General features: G+C 40.4%; 1 protein-coding gene across 1 annotated transcript; it reads left to right on the top strand.

The window, feature by feature from the left end:
• The first annotated feature begins 2,984 nt into the window (after window positions 1-2,984).
• LOC145130511 (uncharacterized) lies at window positions 2,985-6,582 on the top strand. Its single transcript, XM_079065297.1, has 4 exons — window positions 2,985-3,730; window positions 3,834-5,667; window positions 5,783-5,801; window positions 6,305-6,582. Exons 1-4 carry the CDS (start codon window positions 2,985-2,987, stop codon window positions 6,580-6,582), a joined length of 2,877 nt encoding a protein of 958 aa, XP_078921423.1.
• Window positions 6,583-18,438: the final 11,856 nt, after the last annotated feature.

Raw genomic sequence — 18,438 nt, 5'->3', positions numbered from 1 at the left:
TTGGGTTATGCCTTGAAGACTTCTGTAAAATTCCTAAATGTTGTACCAACATATAACGTTTTCAAAACATCTTTTCAAATATGGAATGGGGAAGGTCCCATCAATGACATATATAAATGTATGTGGTTGCGAGGCTTATATTTGTCATCAAGCTCAAGAAAAATTAGAACATAGATCAAAGAAGTGTTATTCTGTTGTATATGCTACCATATCTTTTGGATATTTCTTTTATAATCCTTTTCAAAACAAAGTTTTTGTTGCTCGAATGATAGTGTTCCTTGAAAAAAAGTTGATATAAACAAGAGGTTGAAAAACTTGTTGAGCCTCTACAATGAGTAAACGAGGAACCTTAACATGACCGACCCTTAGATTTCTAAGGTCCCATACAATTTAACAAAAAATAGGTCCTAAAAATTTAAGCAAAAAAATTATAATTTTCCATACACTACTACAGAATCAAAAATAAATTACGGCATATATAATACGGGTTATAGAGTAATTCGTATTATATAATGTTAAATGGCTTAGAAAAGATTTAGTATACGGTTTTATGAAAAGAACAACCGTACTCTATTTGGTGTAGTACATGAAAAGGGGAATAGAATACGCTAGAATACACTTAGTCATTTATAACCGTATTTTATATATAACGTGATAAAGAGTCTTATATTTAAAATCTAATACCTAAAAATTAGGCACCGCTACAGTAGGTCCACATCCATATCCTATACAGCCTCTTGTACAGGTATGTTTTTAGCAACTATACTCTGTTTCTGCTTCTTGCTTTCTGTCATCTGTTAAATCAATTTCCAACCATATGATTTTGCAATTTATGCATTAAATAGTTTGATTGATTCTATTTGATCAAAATAGATTATATTTTTTCTTGAACGACATTAAAATTGAAAAAAACAAACCCCCAAATCACAATTCCATCATCTCTTTTTTCGTTTCAGCTTCCTTGTTCCTTGTTCTTCCCTTCGCTAGTTGCAATACAAACATAATCATCCCCAATTGACTCCCGCCCCCATCCATTCCCCGCATCGCCAATTACTAAGCTTCACCTGCGATTTCAGTTTCCCCTCAAATCCAACTATAAACCCTACCTCGATTTTTAGCAACTATACTCTGTTTCTGCTTCTTGCTTTCTGTCATCTGTTAAATCAATTTCCAACCATATGATTTTGCAATTTATGCATTAAATAGTTTGATTGATTCTATTTGATCAAAATAGATTATATTTTTTCTTGAACGACATTAAAATTGAAAAAAACAAACCCCCAAATCACAATTCCATCATCTCTTTTTTCGTTTCAGCTTCCTTGTTCCTTGTTCTTCCCTTCGCTAGTTGCAATACAAACATAATCATCCCCAATTGACTCCCGCCCCCATCCATTCCCCGCATCGCCAATTACTAAGCTTCACCTGCGATTTCAGTTTCCCCTCAAATCCAACTATAAACCCTACCTCGATTTGGATTGAACATCTTCCATTGTCGATCATGGACGTTGACTCTTGGATGCTGTCTATATTCTACATCCAAACGTTGGATCTTCAATCCCGATCGTCTGATAAACATCAAGATTTAATTCATGGTTTCTTATAAAAGATCACAACAAGAAATCTCACCGGAAGTAAGCTTTGACGCTACCTTCTTGACATCCTCTATGCTAGACCGACGTCTTCTTTACTTTTTGTAATTTTCTCGATCCATCAGGCTGCCTTTCTCTTCTCTACATCGGGCGTGACCCCTATGTTGCTGATAAACCAGGAGCAAATGGATAATAAGAATCGGATCGTTATTAGTTTTTTCTTATATTTAATGTTGTTTTCTCTAATAAAACTCATTTATTTAATAATTTTCACGTCATGCATTAGTTGATAATTAATACTTGTCACACTTTTTTTTGTTTATTAAAAAAAAAAAGATAGTAGGTAAATTAAGCATTCTTGAATGAAATCAGGTTTTATATGTAAAACCATTATTTATTCATTTTGTTAAAATTATAATTTCATTATATAAATAATAATTATTATTAATATAATTAAAAATCTTAGGTGCTATATTTTCTGTTAAAAATCCTACAAAATACACCTAATATCGTCCCAAATTTTTTTTATTATAGATTAAATTGCATATTTGTTCTTAGTTTTGTTAATTGAATTTGGTTATAATTTATTCGTGTTTTGTTTTTATCTTGTAGGGTAGTTACCCATCAACAAACTTTAGAAGGATCTTCTTCAGGTTCTTTTCTCCGGCTATAAGGTATAGTTACTTCCATATGGTTAAAGAAATATCGTTGGTTTAGCTTTAAATACTTAATTTATTAATAAATGTTCAAATATGAGACAAGTTATTTAAAAAGTGATTAGGAGTGATAACTTACAACCACAGTTGTTGTATATTTATCGTGCATGTATATTTGATAATAACTAAATTTCTTGAATTATAGATGGATCGTGATACTTGGATGTATGAATTACAACGTCATGACAAAGAATACCTGATCAGGTTGAAAGATTTCCTTAAAGCTGTTGAGGATCATCGAGTAAAAAAAGGAGAGAGTCAAATTTGGTGTCCTTGTAAAAAGTGTCACAATTGTAAAATGTTTACCGATTCAAAGTTAATTGAAGAACATCTTATATGTGATGGGTTTATGAATGTGTATACTCGTTGGTCACGACATGGTGAGCTATTAATTGATCGTAATATGATTGATACCGAAACTAACGACGACGAGACTGACGATTTTGACAATGACAATTATGATCAAATAGATGACATGTTACATGATATTCAAGATGACATTTCTAATAAAGATTTTGAAAAATTTCAACAACTTTTTGTCGATGCGGAAAAACCGTTATATGTTGGGTGCACAAAATTTACCTAACTTTCTGCTGTGCTAAAATTATTTAACTTAAAAGCGAATAATGGTTGGAGTGATAAAAGTTTCACAAACTTGCTAGAGATTTTGCATGAAATGCTTCCTGGAGATAACGAGCTACCTGTTTCATTATATCAAGCAAAAAAATTGGTGTGTCCAATGGGTTTGGAAATCGAGAGAATTCATGCATGTCCAAATGATTGCATGATTTATAGAGATCAGTATGCTGGTCTAGATAAATGTATTACATGTGGTAAATCGCGATATAAACAGAAGAATCATACGGAAGAAGACGACAATGTGAAAAGGAATGCAACCCCTGCTAAAGTATTGTGGTATTTTCCCATCATACCAAGACTAAAACGATTATTTGCAAACGCCAAAGATGCAAAGTTGTTGCGTTGGCATTTCGAGAAGCGTAGCACAGACGGAAAAATAAGACACGTGGTTGATTCTCCTCAATGGAGAAATATTGATTATGAATTTAAGGAATTTGCTGCTGAGATTAGAAATATCCGATTCGGACTTAGTTCAGATGGAATTAATCCATTCGGAAACATGAGTAGTCAACGTAGCGTATGGACAGTGCTACTATGTATATATAATCTTCCACCTTGGCTATGCATGAAGCGAAAATACATCATGATATCATTGCTAATTCAAGGCCCGAAACAACCCGGCAACGATATTGATGTGTATTTGTCTCCGTTAGTTGAGGACATGAAAAAATTGTGGAATTTGGGCGCTGAAGTGTATGATGCATATAAGAAGGAGTATTTCCAACTACGAGCCATGATTTTTTGCACTATAAGTGATTTTCCAGCTTATGCAAATTTATCAGGGTATAGTACGAAAGGAAATAAGGCATGTCCAATCTGTGAAAATGATACACACCGGTTATGGTTGGAAAACTGTAAAAAAAAATGTGTATATGGGACATCGAAGATCGCTTCCAATGGATCACGAATATCGTAAACAAGGAAATTTGTTTGATGGTAAAACAGAGAATGGTAAAGCGTCTCAACCAATGAACGGAAGAACTACGTTTTCTCGGGTTGAAAATCTAAACATTGTGTTTGGAAAAGGTGTTAAAAACAATTGTCCGGATAATTGGAAAAAGAGGTCAATTTTTTGGGAATTACCATATTGGGAAAAGTTAGATGTTCGACATTGTATGGATCCTATGCATATAGTGAAAAATGTTGGTGAAAGCTTGATAGGATTGTTGTTGAACATTACTGGAAGATCAAAGGATGGAATTAAGGTTCGAAGGGACATGATTAAAATGGGAATTCGACCCGAGCTTGCTCCTATTCCGAAAGACGAAAAACGCGCGTATCTACCACCAGCTTGTTATACCATGTCTAAAGTTGAGAAACAATCATTTTGCGAATGCTTGCATGGTGTGAAGGTTCCATCCGGCTATTCTTCAAACATCAAGAGGTTAGTATCATTGAAAGACTTGAAATTGAGTGGTATGAAGTCGCATGATTATCATGTTTTACTTACACATATGATCCCCATTGCAATTTGTGGTATACTACCGGACCATATTAGGCACACAATCACAAAACTTTGCTTATTTTTTAACATGATTCATTTAAAAGTAATTGATCCCGAGATTTTAGATTCATGGCAAAATGATATCATCATCACTCTCTGCCAGCTTGAGATGTACTTTCCTCCTTCATTTTTTGACATCATGGTTCACCTTGTATCCCATATTATAAGAGAAATAAAGATTTGTGGTCCGGTATTTCTACGTTACATGTACCCATTTGAGAGATATATGAGTTTTCTTAAGGGGTATGTAAGGAATCGACATCGACCCGAAGCCAATATTGTTGAAGGATATGCTACAGAGGAGGTTATTGAATTTTGTACAAATTATCTAGAAGGCGTGCCAAGTATTGGAATACCACAATCACGACATGAAGGTAGACTTGAAGGGGTTGGTATAAGTGGGTTGAAAGTGGTTATTCCCGATCGAAATGAATTCCATCTAGCACATTTTACAGTCTTACAACACATGACAGTTGTTGCTCCATACATAAATGAGCACATGGGAACCTTAAGAACAACCCATAATAGAAGGACACAAAAATGGTTGGCTAACAAGCATATGGGAACATTTCCACAATGGTTGAAAAACAAGGTGAAAGAAAGTTTAGGCACAAGCAATGTTGATCCATTAGTGAAAATATTGGGGTATGGTCCACTAAACGCGGTGTCAACATATCAAAGTTATGATATTAATGGTTATACGTTTTACACTGAAGAACGTGATAGAAAGAGTACAGTACAGAATAGTGGATTCACGTTAATAGCCACATCGATTGACTACTCTAGTGCGACTCATGAAGGAAGGTCAATTATAGCCAAAGACTCGTATTATGGTGTTATTCAAGAAATTTGGGAATTGAAATATGATTCCTCCACTATAGTGCCCTTGTTCAAGTGTAAGTGGGTCGACAACCGACGAGGTGTTAAGGTTGATAACGACGGTTTCACACTTGTCAACCTTTCCACAGAGGGTTATGCAACAGAACCCTTCATTCTAGCCAAACAAGCGAAGCAAATATTCTTTGTTGAGGATCCGAAAGATTCGAGCTGGCACGTTGTCCTACATGGAAAACGACGTATACTTGGGGTTGAAAATGTTGAGGACGAGGAAGAGTATGACCAATTTGACGAGCTGCCTCCATTTTCCATTGGTATTCCATCTTCAGATGTTAACATTGATAATAATGTTTACTTAAGATCAGACCATAATGAAGGGGTATATTGTTCAACCTAATGATGAAGGTATTAAACCATCTATTTTTTTTAAATAATGTTTGATTATAAATGTGTAGTGATATTGTTTTATTTATTTATTTATTTTTTTTTTGCAGGAACACAAAATTGATGAGAGTATATGACGAAGAGAATATTTTTTAGTTGATTCGTATTTATTTTGTTTCAAGACTATCAAGCCTTTATTTATTACCATACTTATACTCAAATTAAATTAAGTTACAATGGTGCTCTTTAATGAAATTGAATTTATTTTATTTTATTTATTTATTTTTTGAATGACATAAAATTGAGTTATAACTATACTCTTTGTTGTAGTTCAATGGAATTCAGTTATTATAATATAGTAATAAAAAGGGAAAATGTCTCGGTTCAATGGAATTCAATTATTATAATATAGTAATAAAAAGGGAAAATGTCTCAGGGTAACAAATTATTGATTTTGTTTATATTCAGTCACTTTCATTTTTTTTGTACGCCATATACCATCCAACTTGTCGAACCTATTCACATTTTATCCTTGTGACCTGCTAGCATAGGTAAAAGGGTAATATGTGAACAGTTCAACAAGTTGAATGGTATATAGTGTACAAAAAATGACCAAATGTGAACAAAAAAAGAACCTCCCCCACGACCTCCAACGACCTCATCTACCACCAAAACCGCCTCTACCACTTCCACCTCCGCCACTGTCACCACCACCTCTACCACAACCACTGTAACCACAATTACCACCTCCATCGCCGCCTCCGTCACCATTATCGCATCAGTTACCACCTCTATATTCACTTCCACCACTGCCTCTTTCACCGCTGCCTCCACCGTCACTACCTCCACCACCGATGCCTCCAACCTCTACTACCACCTCTACCTTCGCCACCACCACCACCACCTTTAACCACCACCATCACCGCAACAACCACCACCACCACCACATCCACCGGAGCTGGTGGTTGTGCTGGAGGCGGTGATGGTGGTGGTGGTGGCGGAGGTGGTGGTGATGGAGGTGGAAGAGGTGGTGGTAGTAGTGGCGGTGGAAAAGGTTGTAGTGGTAGTAAAGGTGGTGGCACTGATGGTAGAGGTGGTGGTGGTGGCTATTGTAGGCGCTTTCCGTGACGATGGTAGAGGTGGTGGTGATGGTGGCGATTAGGCAGGATCTTGAAGCACCAATTCGTTCCAAGCTTGTACAACTACTTCTCCTTCTTTAAAGAACTCTAAATGCCCACCAAACCCCTCTCCTTAAGCTCAAAACTCTCACACACAATACCACAGCTGAAATGAAACATCCCAAAAATACAAGCCAAAAATTTCGTTTGAAAACATTACTAAAACCATAATATCCAAATATCATATAAGAAAACCATAAGTCGTGTATCTCAAAATGTCATAGAATATGTCTCATATCAAAACTGATGTCAAGATCATGTCAAAAATATCAGAGTCCAACTCCCAGGCTGAAATTGTGGTGTGTGCCATGCCATCAACCCGAGCCCTTCCCCTTGCTAGCCGAAGTACCTGAAACCAAAACTGAAACTGTAAGCACGAAGCTTAGTGAGCTCCCCCAAACTACCACATACCATACAATAACATATAAAGCACATACTGGGCCTTACCCACTGCATCGGACCGAAGTCCGAAACTGACTGATCATAACATAACATAATCATAACATATAACATAAACACATATACTTCATCCTGCATCGGACCGCAGTCCGTAACTCATAGCGCATAGACATGCCTGAATCACAAAAACATCAAGCATACTGAACTACTATTATCTAAACGGGTCGGCATTGTGGCCGTAGACCCATTCCTACTGGAAGGAAACTCACCTCGTAAGGCTGCCTGCTGAAATGCTGATCGGGAAAATGTCTGACTGGTGCTCCGGTAACTCCCCGGCTACAATTCCCATAAAGACACTTAGTCAAACACTGCTAACTAATCTTTGGTTAAAGTGACTATTTTACCCATGGACAAAGTCAAAGTCAAAGTCTTGGTCAAAGTCAACTTCCAGTTGACATGACTCGCCGAGTGGGGCCGCCAACTCGTCGAGTCCCTATCCTTTCTTCTGCTCCCTACCCGACCCTACTCATCGAGTTTAGCAAAGACTCGACGAGTTCTCCTTCTACTATCTAATCAACCTTCATCTGACTCGCCGAGTTGTATGAACAACTCGTCGAGTCCTCCTTCATCATATGAACGTGTCCGGTCTATGACTCGCCGAGTTGCATGAACAACTCGTCGAGTCTGTTCTTGAGGTTAAGAAGATTGCCTTGGACTCGCCGAGTGTGTTCTTACACTCGTCGAGTCCCATGATTTCCAGGTCATGGCTATAATGGATCACTCATTTGGACTTGTCTGGACCTGGATAACACTCAACTGGGTTCCTTTGAACCACAACAAAATGGGGACACTATGTCCTTGACTTGCAACTCACTGAACCAGAAATCTAGGGCTCGCGACCTGACTCGCCGAGTCCTTTGCATGCAGTCTCTATTCAGTCGATTCTAATCAGCTTTAGTGCATCCAATTCATAGATCTGGGTTTCCAAGGCTATCTGAACACGTAAAGTTGCTAACTTTACGTGTATCTATGATGCAATGAAGCAATAACACTAAAACTTAGCTATTATAGACGTTACTTGACTAGAACAAGGTCATGGCTGCCAAAAGATGGCCTTCTTGAGCTCCTGGAGCTCAAGAGAGATTAGATCTGATCTATGAATCGATAAAATTTCTTCATCACTAAGGATTTATGGTTTTTGAGCTCAAAACCATCAATTTGGGGACTTTTAAGATCTAATACATAAAAGGATCAAGTTGAGAACTTGATTACCAGAAAAGGTGCACGAAGGAAGATGGCTTCTGGATCTACTTTGCCCTCTTCGAATCTTCAACTTCTCTCTTCTTCTTCTAGCCTTTAGATGCACCAAAAAAAATATCCTTCACAAGGTGAGAAACACTCAAGAACACTTATGGAGAGGCTAGGGTTTTGGAAAGAACGTTCTAGAGGTGATGGGGGCTGGTTTGGGGGCTATAATGATGCTTAAATAGGGTACAAACCCTTAGAATTAGGGTTTCGTCCAAACTGGCGGACTCGCCGAGTCGGGAATAATCGGACTCGCCGAGTTGGGAATGTGGCTATTATGTGTTGAAATGGATGCGTGAATTTGTCATGTATCGGCAATATGCATTCCCGAATGTAAGTAACTTTTGTAATATTGTTTTTTCATTTTGTCTATTGCACCAAACTGTCTCTTTTGTTCAATAAGAGTTTTTGTTTTATTCTGCATATAGAACCTTTGGAATGATATAAACCCCATTCCTGAAAAGTTGTTGGACGATGTGGTCAATGCGTGGATGACTACTTTTCAAAGTAAATATATGAAATGAAGCCTATGTTTAATGGTTAGTTCTATTTTCTACACTTGTTATTATTGGATTTATTTTGATTAACCTTCTATGGTTTAAACAAAGTCATGTATCATATGCTTTGTTTTTACACATAAAAATATAAAATCTTGACTCATCTTTACTTTTGGTTCTTGATTAGTTTTTCATTGCGGATGGTTGGTTCGAGTCCACTTTAAATAATGGAGCCACATTGAATAATGGAGCCACAGTAATCGGAAAGGTGCAAAAAGACAGAAGAAGTTTCTTTGTTTTTTTACCTTTTTTAGGTGTCATAGGTTTGTAATGAAAACAATTGTCCTTCTCCTTTGTCGTTTGAGTCTAGCATGATTGTGTCTTAGTATTTTATTTTTAACTACTATTTTGTTATAGTTACTTTTTATTATTTGGAATGACCAATTATTATTGTTCGTAAAAGCTAATGTATTTATGTTTATTTTTTATTGTAGTTGTCAATTTTATAATTTCTCATGACTAAATTTCTGAACTTTATAAACACACATATCCATGTATCAAACGGAAGACCAGTATAATTGGTTTCGAAACTATTTAATATTTGATTTTTTTATTAATAGACATATACATTACGGTTCTACAACCGTATTCTATTTCCTAGATTAACGTACTAAATCTTCTCATATATTACGGTTTCGCAATCGTATTCTATTACTTAGATTACCGTACTCTATATTCTTATAGATTACGGTTCTACAACCGTATTCTATGCATAGTTTATCGTATTATATCTTCTAAATAGAATACGGTTCTATAACCGTATTTTATTGCTTCTTCAAATAAAACACGTTCTATTAGAATACGCTTCAATGTCCGTATCTTAATTGCTTTTTTAACCGTATTTTATTTTTGATTTTGTAGTAGTGATATTATGTTACGAAATACATAAAATAAACGTTCATTCAAATAATACGAAAAAAAAAAGAAATTTTCTTCTATTTAAAAATAGTCATCCTTCTAATATTAGTTGAAATAAACTTTTCAATAGCCTCTTTATAAATAACTTTATCCAAAAGATTTATCTCAATCATCATCAAAACCAATCCATTAAATCGTTCTTGTCATTGTAGATCGTATGTAGAACTTCAATATGCAAATTGGTAAGTAGCTTCTTGGTTCTCAATTCTGAAAAAAAAAACTTGATTTACTTATAATAAAACTGTAAAAAATCAAAAATGAAATCAACAAGTTACATAATTAGAAAAAAAAAACTTTGAATTGCTCCTAATAAAATAACCAAAAATCAAAAAAGTTACTTTCTGATTTTCGACATATCAAAAAAAAAATTGAAATAAAAAATTTCTAAACCTCAATGCTTGATTGACAGTTAACAAATTGTTGCTTCAATGCTTCTAAATTTGAGAAATTAGGAATAAAAAATAATGAAAGAAAAAAAAACTGATTTACTTCATAAATGAGAAACTTGTCAGAATAAAAAATAAAAAACGAACTTAAAAGGAAAAATATAGATTTTAATTTGCTTGTATAACTGTATCTTCAAAAATCAGAAATTGATTTCCTTTTTCCTTATGATTTTCAAAATTGATTTCCTTGTGCCTTATGATTTTTGAAATTGATTTGCTTGTACATTAAAAAAAAACCAAAACTATAGTTCAAAAATGAACTTGCATAAAAACGAACTAGAAAAAATATAAAAAAAATGAGAAATTTCTTACCTTCTGATTTCGAAACCTCAAGCAGGATAGATTTTGGGGCTTCTAAAATTTGATTTTCAAAGAGAAGCAAGAACGATTGTAAGATCCATTTATTTTAGAGATTTTAAACATAAAGCACTCAAAACTGATTTTCGAGAATAAAGTAGAATTGATTCTTCTGATTTTCGAGATGAAAGAAGAATAAAGTTGGATTGAAAGAGCTGAGAGCTCCTGATTTGCCTCTGAAATCGCCTGATATTAAACAAAAATAAGCCAATTGTCAAGGATTGGAGACGATTCACTGGACATCACTAATTTTTTTCCCATGCGTAAAGTTTCAAATTTCCCACTCACTCCTTGCTCTCTCGTCTTACATACCTGAGAACTAAGCGATTGTTTGATTTCGGCCTAAAATTAGAAATAGGCTAATATACATGCTAAATATTTTTGGACCCTATGATTTAGTGGGCCCTATTCATGGGTACTGTTTAAACTCCCCATGAGTCGACCCTGAATTCCAACCACTTTCTGTCTGTATGTCTGATAAAGTTGGTCTTGCATTGAAAATATATGGTTTACTCTTTTTTTATGGTGATTAGTATATGGTAGATCCAAATAAACCTACCATGTATTAGGAATCCATGATACGCCCTAAGCATGCAAACTATAAGATGTTATAGAAAGAGAGATGCAATCCATGCATGATAATCAATTATGGCACTTGATTGATCAATCACATCACTATAAAATACTTGTGTAACGATCGAATTTCGAGGTATAAATTATTTAACTGTTCTTAGATTATAATTGGGCCAAGTATGGATAATAGGAGTATTGGATTGGACTTATGCACTTGGACCAAAGAATTGGGTCGCCCAGGAGACTTACGTTGGGCGTAGCCTGGGCGTACGCGGGGCGTAATGGGCCGCGTTTAGAATCGGGGGCGTGCACACGTACGCGCAGCGTACGTGCACAGATAAGGAAAAACCCTAATTTGAGGGTTTAAGAGCTATATAAACCCCATTATAGCCCCCCTGGTTTCTTATCAGCCTCCTCACCCACAAGAAAACCCTAACTCGTTCTTATCCCGTTTCATTGTGTGAAGTTGCTTTTGTGAGTGCTTTTAGTGAAAGAAAGTTGTGAAGAAGGAAAGGAAGGGTTGGAGAAGAAGCTTGAGCTCAAGGATCTGGACTAAGCTCACTCTTTTGTCACAAAAGAAGGTATAAAGCACTTAACTTTCTCCCTCATATTCTAGATCTAGGGTTATGGAAGTTTTGGACCACTTTAGGACCAAAGGTTGGACCTTGACATTGTGAATCCGTTTGCGAGCTTGGGCTTCCCATCCTTGAGGCTCAAAACACTATCTTAGCAATAAAGGTTCAGTCTTTGAGGCTTTCATGAAGCCATGCATGAGATCTAGCCACTTCCATGGAAATAGATTTTTGTTTTTAGAGTTTGAGCTGATGTGAGTCTTGCAAGCCATCAAGTAAGCAACTTTATGGTTTAAGGCATGGAATAAGACTTGGATCTAAGTTTGTAGCTTCTGACTCGGAGTATTAAGCACTTAATGGAAAAGTGTCTTAACAGGGGGATTACGCTGAGTGTACGTTCAGGTACGCCCATCCTACTCACTAGCAGACCAGTACGCTTAGCGTACAGTGGAGTACGCCCCGCGTACTCGGCAGAGTTGGGCTTTGTGCTATTGAGCCTCGGTGTGGGCTATGTTTTGGATTTTGGACCTTGGGCCTTAGTGGGCCAGTAGGAGTCAGAGTATGGGCTAAAGGCATTTTGGGCTTAAGTTGGGCCATATGAGGAGTTAGGCCCAATTTAGAAAATTGGGCCATTAGTGGGCCTTTAGTGGGCCATTAGTGGACTTAGAAAGAAATAAAGGGTTTGGGCCTTGATTATGGCCCACACCATAGCAGGGGTAAAATAGTCATTTCACCCATAGAAGGATCCTCGTTTTGATTAAGGGTTTTATTGGTCATGATAGCCGGAGAGCAGCCAAGACAGCAGTCAGGGATCTTTCACTCGGATTTTCAGCAGTCAGTTCTTCGAGGTGAGTTTCCTTCCGGTAGGAACGGGTCTACGGCTACAATGCCGACCCGTATAGATATCAATAGTTCCGGACTGCGGTCCGATGCCGGGGTGGTCCCGAGAAGTAGTTCAGCATGCTTGATGTCTTTGTGATTCAGACACGTCTATGTGTTATGTGTTCCGGACTGCGGTCCGATGCAGTATGCAGTATATGTGTTATTGTTATATGTTATGATTATGTTATGCTATGTTCAGTCAGTTCCGGACTTCGATCCGATGCAGTGGGCAAGGCCCTAGTCAGTTCCGAACTTCGGTCCGATGCAGTGGGCAAGGCCCTAGTCAGTTCCGGACTTCGGTCCGATGCAGTGGGCAAGGCCCTAGTTAGTTCCGGACTTCAGTCCGATGCAGTGGGCAAGGCCCTAGTCAGTTCCGGACTTCGGTCCGATACAGAGAGCAAGGCCCTAGTCAGTTCCAGACTTCGGTCTGATGCAGTGGGCAAGGCCCTAGTCAGTTCCGGACTTCGGTCTGATGTAGTGGGCAAGGCCCAGTATGTGCTTTATATGTTATTGTATGGTATGTGGTAGTTTGGGGGAGCTCACTAAGCTTCGTGCTTACAGTTTCAGTTTTGGTTTCAGGTACTTCGGCTAGCAAGGGGAAGGGCTCGGGATGATGGCATGACACGCACCACAGTTTTAGCCTAGGAGTTAGACTCTGATATTTTTGACATGATCTTGACATCAGTTTTGATATGAGACATATTTTATGACATTTTGAGACACACGGCTTATGGTTTTCTTATATGATATTTGGGTATTATGGTTTTAGTAATGTTTTCGAACGAAATTTTTGGCTTGTATTTTTGGGATGTTACAAGTTGGTATCAGAGCCTTGGTTTGAGGGATTCGGGCACACTTTCGTGTGTGTCTGAACTCAAACTAAGGAATTGGTATAGGAATTTTCAAAAAGAAAATAATTTTTTTTATAAAAGGATTTTTTTAAAATAGAAAAGAACTTTGAAAAGAGAAAAGGGTGTGTGCATGCAATCAGCCGAGCTCAAGTAAGTACTCCCAAATTACCCATACAAGATTATGTTATGTTATGATTATCATCTTTGTTAGAACAACATGCTAGATTAGGACTAAGGATCTAGGAAGGATGCCTTATATGCCTGTTATATGTGTTCAGTTTTATGAGAACTGCATGCTAGTACAGATTAGTTAGTATGATAGCCTGATTAGTATATGTTTGATTTTGTGCACTCGATGTCCGAATGCTGCTTGCTTTGTGCTATTAGGAGTTCTAGCTGTCTTTCACTAACTAGTAAACAAATATATTAAGTTACATATTGCAAGGACTAAATAATTTCAGAAGGTTAGGTCTGACCCTATTTCGCAGCTCTTGTCTGAGTCCAACCGTTGTAGGGTAGGATCTCTCATTCGAAGAATTATCTAGTCCGAGTGATATGTAATAGTATTTGCGAGCTAGTTAGGGGAAGAAAGCAGGGGCTTCTTACGCAGTTGATGGCGGAGAGTGGGTCGGTGATTACCCTAGGGCAAGCCTAGGATGAGAGTAGCAGAGATCAGTAGCGGTAGAGGGGACTTGGTGGAGTCAAGGCAGTTCTTGAGGAAAGTACGGATAGATGTGGAAGGTAGTATAGGCCCGTACTACTGAAAGCAGAGGATCCGTACTCGAATTGAGGAAGGCTGAGATGTGGTAAATATGATTCCTCTAGTTATATCAGTGTTTCTGATCATCGTCATTGTGTGTTTCAGAATGGTGGTTTTACGCCCTAGACCAGCAGTCGGCGGTTCAGGTGCCGGAGAGGGATCAGGTTCAGGCTCGGTAGCCGAGCATTTGGATGAGCAGACCAGAGAGTTCATCTCTTCAGAGGTCACACGCAGCATACTAGACCAGACTCCTGTGATTTTTGGATCGGTCAAGGAGGGTATCCTAGAGCTTCTGGATGAGAAGCTGGGCGCGTTCTGTACTAAGATAGCGGCCATGATGGGATCGCGCACATTGACGTTCAAGGAGTTCAGAGCTTGTGGAGCTCCTGACTACCATGGGGCCCGAGACCCCATTGCGAGTACCAGATGGTTGGCTGATGTTGCCAACGCTTTCCGCACTAGCAGATCTCCCGAGGGGGACAAGGTCCGACTTGCATCCTGTCTTCTGAAGGGCAGGGCACGTGATTGGTGGGAGGATTTCGGACATGTCATCGGGGATGATGCAGCCCTTGATGCTATGACCTGGATGGATTTTACGACCAGGTTCAGAGCCGAGTTCGCACCTGTTATTGAGGTGCATCAGCTTGCCAGGGAGTTTCAGGATCTCCAGCAGACAACGGAGACAGTGGCGGAGATTACCGCCAAGTTCAGGGAGAGGGCTCTTCTCGTTCCTCAGTACGCGCCAGATGAGGAAATGAAGAAGGCCCGATACCATGAGATGTTGAGGAGTGATATCAGACAGTTTGTGAGCCGGTCCAGCTGTAAAACGCTGGACGACATTATTGCGAAGGCTCGTGAGAGGGAGATTGATTTAGAGATGGAGAGGAAGAGGAAGCCAGAGGTGGTATCTGGCACAGGGAGTTCGGGCAAAAATCTCAAGGTATCAGATCACAGATCTAGGGGACAGCAGAGCCACGGTCGGTGTGGCAAGTGTGGGAGTTGCACGATGGGGTGTGCAAGGGAGGGAGTTCTGGTTGCTACAAGTGCGGTCGGTCTAGGAACATGAGCAAGGATTGTACAGCTACTACTATGACTCCCACCTCAGCATCTGATATGATTTGCTTTCAGTACAATCAGAGGGGCCATAAGAGGTCCCAGTGTCCTAGCTTAGCAGCAGCAGGGAAGGTGGCGGCACCTGCCCCTGCTACATTGAGGATTACAGACGGCCGTCAGGGTCGGACAAAGGCGCCAGTGGCGAAGAGTAGAGCGTTCCAGTTGACAGCAGAGGAGGCGTGAGCGACTCCTGACGTGTTTGACTCGGGGGCTACCCAATCATTTGTCTCGCTTGCGCTTAGCAAGCGGTTTAGCAGAGCTCCAGGGGAGCTGGATTGCCCACTTGAGGTTGAGAGCTGATGACAGGACCGTCAGGGTCGCGAGAGTACATAGGGGATGTTCGCTGCGGTTATTTGATGAGTAGTTCTCAGCGGATTTGGTTCATATTCCTCTGCGAGGGAATAAGGTTATAGTGGGTATGGATTGGCTGAGTTCCAATGGAGCAGTGATTGATTGCAAGCTACAGTTGGTGAGGGTTCGCACTCCTAGTGGGGGAGAGATAGTGATTCAGGGCGAAGGGCCACAGCGCGGACCGGTTCTTTGTTCAGCAGCGAGGGCGAGACGCTAATTTCAGCAAGGTTGTGTGGGATATGTTGCTTATGTCATGGATACCCGGGATAAGGGTAAGGTGACAGTCGATGATGTGCGAGTAGTACGAGAGTACCCGGACGTATTCCCGGAGGATTTTCCCGGAATACCTCCGGAGAGACAGGTTGAGTTTCAGATTGATCTAGTTTCGCTGGGGTCCTGAGTAGCAGGCAGCCTTTGAGACGCTCATGCAGCGATTGTGCGAGGCGCCGATTCTTACCCTGCCAAAGGGGGTAGATGACTTTGTAGTCTACCGTGATGCTTCGATCACAGGTATGGGAGTAGTGTTGATGCAGCGGGGGCATGTGTTAGCCTATGCCTCGAGACAGTTGAAGCCTCACGAGGCTAACTACCCGACGCATGATTTGGAGTTGGGGGCCATAGTATTCGCCCTCAAGATTTGGCAGCATTACCTCTATGGGGTCCGGTGTACTATTTACACGGACCACAAGAGTTTGAGGTACCTCATGGATCAGCCGAATCTGAACATGAGGCAACGTCGGTGGTTAGACGTGGTAAAGGATTACGATTGTGAGATCCTCTACCACCCGGGTCAAGCCAACGTAGTGGCTGACGCCCTGAGCCGCAAGGCGGTAGCAACTCCGATTCGAGATATCTGCTTGAGGATGACAGTAGTTACTCCACTGTTGGAGAAGATTAAGGAGGCGCAGGTTGAGGGCCTGAAGGAGGAGCGCCAGAAGTGCGGAAGGGTAGTTGGCCGAGTGGCTTCGTTTGATTATGACAGTCGGGGATTGTTGACCCTGCTGGGGAGGATCTGGGTGCCGTACTGGGGCGGAGTATGGCATGTATTGATGGATGAGGCCCACAAGTCTCGGTTCTCCATCCACCCAGGGGCGACGAAGATGTACAGAGATCTTCGACCCGATTACTGGTGGCCCTGGATGAAGTGGGACGTAGCTTGGTACGTGGAGAGGTGCCTGACCTGCAGGAAGGTCAAGGCGGAGCACCAGAGACCCCACGACAAGATGCAGCCGTTAGATATTCCCGTGTGGAAATGGGAGGATATAACCATGGATTTCATTACTAAGCTTCCCAGGACCGCACGCGGAGTGGATTCGATTTGGGTCATCGTGGATCGGTTGACCAAGAGTGCGTATTTTATATCGATTCAGGAGAGCATATCGGCTGAGAAGCTAGCCGATGTTTACGTGCGAGAGATAGTGGCACGGCATGGAGTGCCTGTGTCGATAGTGTCAGATCGAGACGTCCGGTTCACTTCCAGGTTTTGGAAGCGGTTTCACGACGAGATGGGTACTCGACTTCATTTCAGCACCGCTTTCCACCCTCAGACGGACGGATAGAGCGAGAGGACGATTTAGACTCTCAAGGACATGCTGCGGGCATGTGTCCTAGATTTCAGAGGCAGTTGGGATACGTATCTTCCGTTAGCGTAATTTTCGTATAACAACAGCTATCACTCCAGTATAGACCGACCTCCCTTCGATATGCTCTACGGGAGGAAGTGCAGGACCCCAATCTGTTGGGGTGAGGTCGGTCAGAGAGTCATGGGGAGTACGAAGGTAGTACTCAAGACCACAGAGTTGATACAGAAGGTCCTTAGCAGGCTCCAGACTGCTCAAAGTCGGCAGAAGAGCTACGCCGACAGGAGGCGTTCGGATTTGGAGTTCCAGGTGGGTGATATGGTCCTCCTGAAGGTGTCACCCTGTAAGGGTGTCATCAGATTCCGGAAGCGGGGCAAGCTAGGCCCCAGATTCATAGGACCGTTCAGGGTTTTTGGCCCGGGTGGGTCGGGTTGCTTACCGTTTGGACCTTCCAGCAGAGCTTAGTCAGATCCACAACATGTTCCATGTATCTCAGTTACGGAAGTGTTTGGTGGACGAGTCAACAGTTGTACCATTGGAGGATATTCAGGTCGATAGCAGCCTAAATTACATCGAGAGACCCATTGCGATCTTGGATCGGAAGACGAAGACCTTGAGGAACAATATAGTTCAGCTAGTAAAGGTGCAGTGGCAGCACCGGAAGGGTTCAGAGTGGACGTGGGAGTCCGAGGAGGAGATGAGGGAGCATTATCTGGAATTGTTTTCAGATTCAGTAGCAGCATACTTCGAGGACGAAGTCTGATTCAAGTGGGGGTGATTTGTGACGATCGATTTTTGAGGTATAAATTATTTAATTGTTCTTAGATTATAATTGGGCCAAGTATGGATAATATGAGTATTGGATTGGACTTATGCACTTGGATCAAAGAATTGGGCCGCCCAGGAGACTTACGTTGGGCGTAG

The sequence above is a fragment of the Lactuca virosa genome, chromosome 8 (genome assembly GCF_052849685.1).
Source record: "Lactuca virosa cultivar CGN04683 chromosome 8, Lactuca_virosa_CGN04683_v6, whole genome shotgun sequence".
Classification (NCBI taxonomy): Eukaryota; Viridiplantae; Streptophyta; class Magnoliopsida; order Asterales; family Asteraceae; genus Lactuca; species Lactuca virosa.
The sequence above is the reverse complement of the archived record's forward strand: the minus strand, read 5'-3'. Positions and strand labels throughout refer to the sequence as shown.